Source organism: Liolophura sinensis, chromosome 6 (assembly GCF_032854445.1).
Source record: "Liolophura sinensis isolate JHLJ2023 chromosome 6, CUHK_Ljap_v2, whole genome shotgun sequence".
In the NCBI taxonomy this organism is placed as follows: Eukaryota; Metazoa; Mollusca; class Polyplacophora; order Chitonida; family Chitonidae; genus Liolophura; species Liolophura sinensis.
Window position 1 is genome coordinate 32,559,555 of NC_088300.1, and position 12,078 is coordinate 32,571,632.

Below are 12,078 nucleotides of genomic sequence, written 5' to 3' on the forward strand. Positions count from 1 at the left end.
TACATCATAGCAGCCATGCACTGACTATGCACATCAAGTCAAGGTCTGTATAGGCTATGCAATGACAAATGACAATCACTACAGGTATGTTAATTAGTGGCCAACATACAAAACAGTTTGTCACCAGTTCCCTTTTTTTTTTAACAAAGGAGATTAACGCGAGACAAATGTTTAAAAGAAAAGAATACGGTGACACTGAATTTGCATTTGGCACAAAAACAATGGAAGTGTAAAAATTCCCAGGATTTCCATGTCATTTCAAAACCCTAATTACTTTGACACACTGTATATAAAATGTAGACAATTGGATGATCTGATCTACGCTGTTACTAAGAATTCCAAATTCGTAGGACACATCACATGATTTTTGCTTATTCTCAACATTTATGTATTTTTTTTATTTTTATTTATTTGACTGGTGTTTTACGCCGTACTCAAGAATATTTCACATACGACCAGCATTATGGTAGGAGAAAATCGGGCACAGCCAGGCGAAATCCACAACCGTTCGCAGGTTTGCCGCCAGACCTTCCCCACGTACGGTTTATCATCAACATCAACGTTCAAGTTAACATACTCACTGCATACATTTGGATGTAAACCTGAAGTTTAATTTACTTTACTGATTTGCAATTAAAGCTGTACTTAATTATATTTTACTTGTAAGACGACAGCTAGAATTATGGTGGGAGGAAACTGGGCAGAGCCCTGGGGGAAACCCAGGCCCATCTGCATGTTGTTGGCAGATCTTCACACATAGGACCAGAGAGGAAACCAGCAGGGGCAGGACATGAACTCACAGGAACCACAATGGCGGGAGGTTCCTAGGACAATGCGGCATGCTAACCACCCTGGCCATGGAAAACACTAAATAAAAACTAGACAATTAGATGCTTTGATATTATAAACTCTTTTTAATAAGAATATGAAATTTGTAGTAGATATTTTATAATGAAGTGTATTCAGACTTTTTCCAATGTGGCATTAAACCATAATTATTCATTTATTCATTCAAAGTTTTTCCGATGTGGCATTAAACCATAACCATTCATTCATTCATTCAAACTTTTTCAAGTTAATGTACACAGTGCATGCATCTGTGCATAAACATCAAACCTTGTGACCTTTGGAATCGATACATTGGATTTACACCCTGAAGAAGCCACTCTGCATGATTCGTGTGATAACAAGCAGATATCTGCACTATGAACCATTTAAAAAAAAAATCCCACTAGTATCTGTTTCAAAAATGAAACTGAATGAACTGAATTCAGTAGAGTTTGTGTACTTTCAATGTATTAACTTTGGTAGGTTTTGTATATTATCCACCTTCCGATGTAACTTGGTAAACTTCACAACCTACATCAAACAATACGTGGGTTTGAATTATATTTGTCTGGTTCTAATTCTGACTTTGACTGAGGTTTATACACCACCCCCTGCAGGCTACAAATCTACCTGTTGAAGTATAATCTTATGTCGGCAACGGCAAAACTTGTCATAAAAGAATTAATAGAGTGGTTTTAAGCCCATGGCAGAACCGGCATGACAGCGCCCTCAGGAAGTGCTACTATTAAGGGCATGTATAGGAGGGTCACAGACTGTTTCTCCACATTTTTGAATGGATCTAGCCCTTATGTCTCGGCTAAGGTAAACTCAGGATATAAATCACTGGTTTCAATGGCTGCCGTGATAGCTGTGGTGTACAGCCAGCAGAACAAGAGCCCAGGAAATTACCCTGTTGCATACTGCATAGTCACTCAAGCGGAACACCCATGTATGTCGGGAAGAGATAAGAACATATATACATTGCACTCGACATGGACCAGAAGATTTTAAAATAGTTCTGACAGTTTTGTTATTTTTTGGAAAAAAAAATTCTGCAATGAAGATGTGTGTAAAATAGTTACTGGACCCAGTCAGAGCACAGATCTATATTAGTTGAAGAGCAAAACGTTGCTCAATTGCTGCCTTCTAATTTCCAATCCTTTCAAGGTCAACCAGGGAACCTTCCTAAAATGGCTAAGAAATTGCTGCATACCTGTAATTAGAGAAGAGTTGTCAAGGCAACAACTCGAGGTTCGAGAAGGTGATTTCAAACTTCGGAAGCCGTTTTAAAAGTACGCTTAAGCTTTAAACATGTATATCATGAATGACAAATAAGTTGTGCATTTACAACGTCATTTCACAATTAAACTCGGTTGTTTTCGCTGAGGACAAATGTTAACAACTGTATTTTTGGATGAATGCTCGTTGGCGACTTCCTGTCTACAGTCCTGTGTAACAAGTATCATATAACACACCTGCACAAAAGAGTTACCTGACAAGATATCCAGGCTTGTCATACTGTTAGTTGTCTACCTGAAGAGTAATGTACAGCAGGCCTCAGGACACTCCAGTGTAAATCTGTGTCAGCTACCTTATATATCATAATCTACAAGATAGGGCAAAAAAAATAAAAAAATAAAAACGAAGCGAGAAACTTACGTGTTCACAATTAGTTCACGGCCATTATTTAAGTCCTTAAAAATTTCTCAAGCAGTGCAAATTTCATAAATTTATGTCCACTTAACTATAAGTGTAGAACTTTCAATCATGTGGAGTCCACCTGCAAACACCAGCAACATCAGATATCAACCCGTTTATGGTGATCTTCTCTGGGATATTCTGGAATGCTGGGTATAATATCATGGCAGAGTATCTAGCACATAACAAACCATGCACAAGCCACAAGCTTAGTCTATGCTAATACACCTGGGTAAGCTACTACAAACCATATTTCATGATAAAGTAAATTTTTACTTTTTCCAAGATCACTTTGTGATCCGGGAGCTAGATCTCACAGTGAGGAAGTACTTGTGGTACTGTGATTAAAAACTTAAGCTTACCTAGCCAGGGAAAAGATTCCATATTTTCTATTACAATTTTTCTACAGTGTAGCATCAGGAATTCAATGGCATCAGGAAGTATTAAAAAAATGTACAGGCCCTAGTGATTACATGTTACCTGAATTGGTACACAGTTATATGCCATACTAGTTCTAGCCACAGGCCCTCACATCGATTCTATAATCCACTTCATATTATGGGATAGAACTGACGGATAATAATGGCGCAGTGTCCAGATAAATGTCCACTAATCAACGTGCTATGTCTTGATGGATTCTGTTCACACTGTGCATAGTTCTGACATACTATTGGAGATGCGCAGGACACCGCAAAGTTTAAATGAATGTTAACCTAGCTGAGATATGATTTACATGTATTTAATTTCTAGAATTGGTAAAACTTTATTTGCAACCTTGTCCTCCTTAACGCATACAGTACAGGTATATTAGTATGACCTGGTCTGTTGGATTGACTCGAGGGCCTGAGTCTCAGACGTATGATTGTCCAGGTTGTCAGAATTTAATATCTGAGAGGACTCTACTCAGACGAGACAAGAGGAAACCACAGGGTACACTTGGTCAGGCAGGCTAGCATGACATATCCATTCCATTCCTTATAGTCCAGTTGGGTATGCAACTCATTCCGTGACAAGGAAGCTAGAGAACATGTGATCTCCTGAGTAACAAATGATGTGGGTGAAGAAAATGGTCCTCCCAACGTTATTGCATGGGAAAATGCCTATTTCTGAATCGCTGTCCTCGATCTTGTATCTGTTGGATTTGTATAATCTTCAGCTTTCCAGATAGGAGTACTTCTGCAGAGCTTTCTTGATGTTATTTTGTACAACTACGTCTTACTGGTCGCCAGGGAGGTGGCAAAAAGTTACCTTTTCCCTAATGCGCTTACACTTGGCGGCCATTTGGTTTTCGACACGAAAGGGTGGTGACATGACCCCCAATTTCCGACCAGTCTTACAGAATACACACGGTCTACTGACAATGTAAGTGGATGTACTGTTAGGCCTACTCCACAAACATTGGTCATAACTCCTCACTTTGGTTCCCTTAACCCATATAAACCCATCACCACAATACCAGTGAAGGATTCTGATGTTCAACAACAATTTATTGATTTATTTGATTGGTGTAATCATGCCGCACTCGATAACATTTCACTGCTACGGCAGCTGCAAGCATTGTGCCGGAGGAAACAAACGACCATCCGCAGGTTTCTGCAAGAGCTTCCCACATACAACTGAAAAGACTTGAACTCACAGCAATCACACTGGGTATTTTGCTGCGCTAGCACACTAAGCACCAGGCCAAGGATCGAGACCCCATGTCAAACAATAAATAAACAAAATGATGTGTATGAAAATAAGTACAAATACATCAAAACAAAAAACTTTATTATTATGTATTTTATTTAAATGTCCTCAAAATAAAAAAAATTAAATTACAAATGCATCTATCTTGTAATGGAAATAAATACGCCTCAAATTGTATCTGTGTATCATAGGGTGTAGTGTCAAGTGGACACTCCTTCGTTTTTAAGTGTGTAGGCGTAGTACTAGTGGTCATGCAAAGTCCAATCAAAAAAAGATATGGCAATGAATGCTATCTGCGGTTTCCGTGCACTTTAACCATACATCTAATATTAAATTATGATAGGGGATGTGTCAATGAACAAAAACTACACAAAAGGTAAGCAATAAAACTTTTGGTGACAGTCTCACCTTACGGCTTTCCGTACAGTCCCGCCCTGCAGTGCCGTAGATGGTAACAGTACACAGTACGGCTACTTCAGCCACCGCTACCGTCGTCGGTCGATGCCTTCCACCAGCTTGTCACTTGTCCCGCTTCGAAGTTTGATAACAAGCAGTGTCCCGTGAACTCGTTTTCAACAGATACATAAGCTATTTCCCCTTTAGTTAACGCCTAACTTGTATTTCCATTTTCGAGCCAATTTTTCAAATCACTAGGCGTGGTGTCATGGCTGACGGGGGACACATACCTGGCAGGTGCTTGTTGTGGCGCCCCCTATTATAAACCCCGCCAAATATGTCACAGCCGACTGATTCAGGGGACACTACTACGGACATAATGGTCACCTCCTCTGCCTCACTTGACCGGCTTGTGTTTCAAGTTTGTGATTCATTTCTTCTGGTTAAATATAGCTTAACAACATGTGATATTTTGAGATGCATTTGGAATTTGACAAAAAACACATAAACTTATTGTACATTCACATTATGATTAACACTTTAACTACAATGTACTGATTTATATGAAAGATGTCTGATATTTATTTATTTATTTGATTGCACTTTAGCACCATACTGGTACTCAAGAAGTTTTCACTTATGCCATGGCTGTCATTTTCATGGGTGGAGGAAACTGGAGCACCTGGCATAAACTACCAACATCTGGCAAGTTAGTGACAAACTTTCCCATGTGAGATGTACATGCATGCAGGCCATATTGGTGGAACACAAATGGTGTTCCACAAATATTAGGCTGCACAAAGTGCCACATTAGCATAGCATAGTCTAACACCTACTGTTAGCAAGGCAGCACAAACAGTGAGAGCTGAGGAGCCCCCAAACTCCCTGTCCACGGCCGGGTTTGAACTCCTGCCTTGTGTGTCCCAGTGGTTGCAAAGATGTAATTTTTGGTTCAGTATGCAGTTGTCCTCATTCAAACGTAATATCTTGATACGTTATGAAAATTCTAAATCTGGATTTCAATCACGCAGAGAACACTGGCTGACGTTAAATGAGAGAAAAATCATGAAAGTGATGATGAATATGAGAATGGTTTTATATTTTCTTTGGGACCTATGTCAAAACGTCCCACACTGACAGTGGGTACAGAACCCGAAATATCTTTGAACTTGTTTGGTAAGGGCACTAGTGCAATGACTGATGGAAGGGTCATACAAGGATTCAAACTCCTTTCACGACTACACAATATACCAGGCAATGTTTATTTCCATTCACAAAGAATGATATTTCAGCAAAAGAAAAGCCAAATATATTGATGGAATATTGCAGTATTTGGAGGACACATGAAGATATGTTCAAAACCAGGCCTAAGGGCGACTGCTGAAAGCTTTCTGCGAGTATGTAGGAGAATATACATTTGATAGGATTGTTGTTCACCATCATACTCATGAACTTTCAACTTCTACGATGACAATGGAGAAGTGCCCAAGCTTATTGTCACCAGTGTTCCTCGTGCCCTGGGAGTAGGGTAGCCCACAAATTTCCTGTCCTAGGCCTGAATTGTATCAGCACCTCATGATTTACAGTGACTGAAAGACAAGAAACCTAACCACCCAACCACAGCCTGCTACCCATATGATTCTTTGTGTTAATATGTGTTTTTTTAGACCAATGTTTACATGCTTCAATATAGTACCCCAAAAGCATAACTTTTTATTTTTGTGATGTTGCACAAAAACGATACAGCAATTCAGAACAAGAAAAATCGTGAACTTTGAGGCAATCAAAGCCCCACAAATCAGGTGTTTGTTATTTCTATAAATAGATATTCTATAAATCTTGTGTCTGTTTACGTCACTTGCACTCTGTGTTGCCTTTTCACCTTAAGTGCTTGTTGTACAAGTGACATGACATTGTGTTTTGCCTTTTCACCTTAAGTGCTTGGTGTACTAGTGACATGACATTGTGTTTTGCCTTTTCACCTTAAGTGCTTGGTGTACTAGTGACATGACATTGAGTTTTGCCTTTTCACCTTGAGTGCTTGGTGTACTAGTGACATGACATTGTCTTTTGCCTTTTCACCTTGAGTGCTTGGTGTACTAGTGACATGACATTGTCTTTTGCCTTTTCACCTTGAGTGCTTGGTGTACTAGTGACATGGCATTGGGTTTTGTCTTTTCACCTTGAGTGCTTGGTGTACTAGTGACATGACATTGTGTTTTGCCTTTTCACCGTAAGTGCTTGGTGTACTAGTGACATGACATTGTGTTTTGCCTTTTCACCTTGAGTGCTTGGTGTACTAGTGACATGACATTGTGTTTTGCCTTTTCACCTTGAGTGCTTGGTGTACTAGTGACATGACATTGAGTTTTGCCTTTTCACCTTGAGTGCTTGGTGTACTAGTGACATGACATTGTGTTTTGCCTTTTCACCTTAAGTGCTTGGTGTACTAGTGACATGACATTGTGCTTTGCCTTTTCACCTTAGGTGCTTTGTGTCATAGTGACATGACATTGTGCTTTGTCTTTTCACCTTAAGTGCTTGGTGTACTAGTGACACGACATTGAGTTTTGCCTTTTCACCTTAAGTGCTTGGTGTACTAGTGACATGACATTGTGTTTCCCCGGTTGCTCAAACGTGGCGCCTCCCATGACCTCATAAGAACTCCTTATTAGAAGCTGAGTTACCAAGCACATTAGAAAGTATCTCTGTGATCATTTATGTCCATTTCCACCCCTCTTCTTAAATAGCTCTGGTTACACTATTTGTTGTCTTTTCTTTTCTGACCAAATCACTTTGGCTTTATGTCCAAGTCTTATTTCAGTTTAACTACAATTACTTCAGAAGACTTGCTCCAAAATTTGAACGATGTAACATTTAAAACACCTATAGTTGGCTGTAGCCTGCGCATTATAAACATGTGATGATACTAAGGCTGAAGAAAGTAGCAAAATATATCAGAATAAATTTCAGAAATAACCAGTATATTTATTTATTTAAATACAGAGGTACAACCACTAAGACATTGTAAAATCAAGCACAAAATCAGCTCCTAATTCCATGTCCATTTCCTTGAAAAGCTAATTAAAAATTTCATGCTGTATTCATCTTAAAACAATCCAGGATTGTCCAGAGGTTTCTGTCGCCAAACATGGATAACATCACCTCGTCTTCTGCTTCTTAGTCATGGGACCTGAATCTGAAAACAAACAGTAACACATCAGTTTAGTTGTTAATCAAGGAATCATTAACTGTGAATCGCAACAAGTCTGTGGCATTTAAACACTGTTTCTTCAACTAGGCTGTGGTTCTTTCTTTAAAGATAGCCAAATTTCCATGCACATGTAAAAATAAAACAATTTTTTGAGGTATAAAGGTTTGAACAGTTTCAGATCGAATCATCTTAATACTTTAACATTTATTTATTTTAACTCATTATACAATATAGAAAATTCCACTTCTACAATGACTGTACAATTTCTTTATTTTATTGTTGTTTTTTACCTATATGATGGCAGTCAGGTTTATGGTTGAAGGAAACCGAATGTACTGACCCTTGACAATTTACTGTTAACTTTCCCACGTGTGACATTAACATAAAGTAATTTATATTGGTGGAAAACAAGGGTTCTTTGACGAACCTTAGAGAATGTCATCAACTGCTTATATTCAGAAAGACCCCACGAATGGTGAGAAGGGGAGAATGCAAACACGAAGACCAGAGTTGAACCTGCACCTTGTGTGTTCCAGCCATTGAAATAATAATGCGTAAGCAATGCAGGAAATCACTACACATCTTCTTAGAACCTGAGGAACTCAACATGTCCATACTCCTTCGAGATCAGAGGATCGTAAAACAATACATGTTACATGTCAAATACAACACACCTGAGTTCTGATCAGTCTGGATCTGTTCACTTCTAAACACGACTGTCCTTGGAAGTAGGAATGATATACGATACATGTCTTTATTCGGGGCTACGTTTCTGACAAAGAACAAATCCAGGTTCAAGTCTGGGTCGTCTCCGATCACGCTCTTGACACGGCCACCAATGTCGCTCTGAGCATCCTCAGACTTGGTAAAACAGTAGCAGAACACCTGAGGCATTGTCACAAACGTGCTTGCCCTACACTCTCCTGACAGTTCACAGCCAATGTTCAGAAAAGCATCGAGAAATTCCACAGCTATGGCAGGCAGATTCATCACCACGCGGAAATCTGTGGCTTTCTCCTCCTTCACAGAGTCTTTCCACCGAGAAATCAGGTCTGTTTTCACAACATTTTGGATGAAGTCTCTCCCATCCATATTATATGTAGTGACGTGCCCTTTCCCTTTGTTCTGCTTAATGTTAATATTGAGCCATTTAAAAGATTCTGGGTTAAGATCATTGGCTAGCACAGTACATCCTTTTCTCATCAGTGGCACTGTGAATGGTCCGACCCCAGCAAACACATCATAAACCACCGAGTCTTTGGGGCAAAGGGTGACGATCCTGGAATGCTCAGTGGCTGGACAAGTAAAATTAAAAGAAAAATAACCTGAAGATGGAAGCTGATATATGATCTTTTTCTTATAATCTGTATGCCCTCCCCATTCATTACATGAACTCGTCAGCAATACAATATCCTATTCAGTAATTTTCGTAAATGCATTGTCTTAGGGGCATATAGGATGACATAAGTTTGTGAGGTCCAAATTATTTAATTACGGTACTGGTATTGGCTGAGATTAAGATCAGCAGATTTTAAATTAACACAGAGCAGAACTGGCATTAACTGGATCTACTGTATTTCCTAGAGGCACACAGAAGTCATCCATAAACAAATGCCACCAGCTAATACATGGACATGATAAACTGAAGTGACAATTGTTTGAGTGGCACCAAATGTAAGGAATTCAAGCTTATTTCTAAACAGAAGGACAAATAACTTCAACCTTTTCAACCACCTCTGCCACCAATTTATTGAAATATTCCTAGGGCACTAGTGAGAAATACTTTGCACAGCTTTATGAGGTGTATGTTTTAGTGACACAAATTAATCATTTTAGTCTTACTTTCATAAGAACTGTATAAATTCCACTGATTAAAAGTGCTTTACAGGTCAAAAAGGTTGAAGACTTACTGCACAAAAAAAGACATGGTATAAGTGCTTGTGCACATGGTCTCATACAATGTTACAGTGAATAGGAGACATTGACAGAGTGCAATTACCAACATAACTTACACAAGCGTGAGTTCCAGTAAACTTTAGAGAAATCCATTTCAAAGTTGCAACCATTCTCTTTGGCAACGGTCACATAATTTTCCTCTCCAGCCAAAAGTTCCATCTGAAAATTCCTGAAAGTGTTGTCTATGGTGTTTAATTTGTTGACAACTGTACTGACTGTTTTGATTTTGTCTAGAATGACTTCACCTGAAAAACAACACAGAATTTTACTGATATGAATTGACTTTCATGTAAATTAGTTTTCCAGTTCAGCTGCCCTCATGTTTAAATTTTCATAAATACACCATATTACCAGACATCTGTCAACTAGAAATATGCAGTTCTCAATTATATCAAGACATGCATTTATTTTCCATCTTAGAAAAGCATTAATTTCTACAGAAATAAAATATGCATCAAAATTAGCACTGTAAATGTGGCAAATGAAATACAGCACTTTTAATGGTACACTTAACAGTGAGCAAAAGGATACCATCATGTATCAATCATTTGTGTGTACTCTTTATGACAAAAGTGGAGGCCCTGTCAAATGTAGCTATAGTGCCGCAGCTCTATCTTATATACTGATGGATAGAGAGCTAAAACGATAGCTCACGAAATCGGGCCGATAACTTAGATGTTTCGACACTCATCCTTGGATAAAGATAACAAGAAGGAAGGGCCAACTGTTCAATAAAAATGTCTGTTTTCAATAAATCCACGTCATCAAAGTTCACGTATTTATGTTAGAAGCAGGGGGACCCTTTCTGCATCTGGAACCCGACAAATTGGGATTGGACTGGATCTGTCTAAAGTCTACAGCTTTCAACTATGTCTTATATGAGAGAATCATCAAGTCTTCTGGACCTCAATACCAATTAGCTGGCCTCACTGAGAGTTATACACTTCTACATTCAGAACTTCAAATATCAGTGCAAGTGAACGCCAAAATTCTAAGATGTCATGGCATAATGTAACCAAACTCACTACTTAAATGTTGTCCCATATTTGCACAATTAACACATTAACTGGTGTTTCAGAAGTTCATGCCTGTAGTGTTTTACTGTACTAGCAAGGATGGCGATTTAAGCAAACTGATTTTACCAATGAAGTATTTGTAATCCAACAGTTCATTCTTTAAGTTGAGATGAGCAATATGACCAATGGTACTAAATCCTGAAACGTTGTCATAGTCCGTTGGTAAAACAGCTTTGAGGATCTCAGAGGTATTCCAGTTGTCATAACCTAGGTCAATTTCATAGTGTTTAATGGAAGACAAATCAATGCCCATGTCTTGCAGCTGTGTTTTTTCCTCCTCTTTGAAGTCACTGATACTAGAATACTTTTCTGGGTCCAACAGTGCTAGTTTAACATCTTTTTTAGCAATGTCGTCTTCAGCAACTTCCGCGATTGGTCGAATCTGGGGAATTCTTAGCAAAGTGTTTTTCATTTTCTTACTGAAGACGTTCATACTTTTAACTGGAACACGGATGCCCAGAATTTTCGCCGTCTTCTTGAAACGACTTTTGTCCAGCGTTGTCATTCCTCTAACAGATTCGGGAGGATCTATTTCCTTTCGACACACTCGATTCATCTTCTTAAAAGTTTTCTCATGAATGATTGGTCTCAGAAGAGCTACAAAATATCTGCACTTTCGATGATACCAGCTCCAAAACAACTGTGTTTCAACAAAATTATTTTTCTTTGGGTGTTCCAAACAGGAGACCCGATATGTTATCTTGGTAGTTGGTTCACACGTGGGATCAGGCAGCAGAGGTTTCAGCTTTTCCGGTTTTCCATTGATTGGCAGCCCAAGAAATCGAACGGGCTTGCCTAATTTAAATGTGGATAAAGCAGCAAACTGACGACTCGCAAACATCAGTTCATGTTCTATTTCAGTTCATGGTGAAATCACTGTTTTGATAACGAAATACGATTAAATATTGCAGTGCGGAAATGCAGACGAAAACGACCTGTTTTAATCTCTCCGAATAAGAAGAGTTCCACTAGGGGAGTTAAGAGGAGTTGTCTCCCCCTTAGTGCGCATGGGACAAGCCGAGCGAGTGAGTAGTGCGAAACTTCATGCTATTAGTGAAGTATCCTTCAAGCCATAACACATTACGAGGTAACCATGCAATTAAATGCATGAAAGATTTGGTTTGATGTTCTTTCCAGGATGAGTCTTTCATAAGTATGCATTATGCCTCCACACATGATGGGGTAGCCAGCAGACCCCACTCAGAACTGACAGACTTCTTT

The 12,078-nt window shown here is 38.9% G+C and overlaps 2 protein-coding genes across 2 annotated transcripts in view; both read right to left on the minus strand.

The window, feature by feature from the left end:
* The window catches only part of LOC135466408 (spectrin beta chain-like), a 153,590-nt gene extending 148,715 nt beyond the window's left edge, over positions 1-4,875 (minus strand). The window contains 1 exon segment of the mRNA XM_064743860.1: positions 4,624-4,875. The gene's annotated coding sequence lies outside the window, so the exon portion shown is untranslated.
* Positions 4,876-7,607: 2,732 nt separating this feature from the next.
* Positions 7,608-11,762, minus strand: LOC135468830 (tRNA (guanine(37)-N1)-methyltransferase-like). Its single transcript, XM_064747270.1, has 4 exons — positions 10,924-11,762; positions 9,838-10,026; positions 8,500-9,120; positions 7,608-7,810 (listed from the first exon to the last, which is right to left on the minus strand). Exons 1-4 carry the CDS (start codon positions 11,696-11,698, stop codon positions 7,773-7,775), a joined length of 1,623 nt encoding a protein of 540 aa, XP_064603340.1. The 5' UTR covers positions 11,699-11,762; the 3' UTR covers positions 7,608-7,772.
* Between the last annotated feature and the right edge of the window lie 316 nt (positions 11,763-12,078).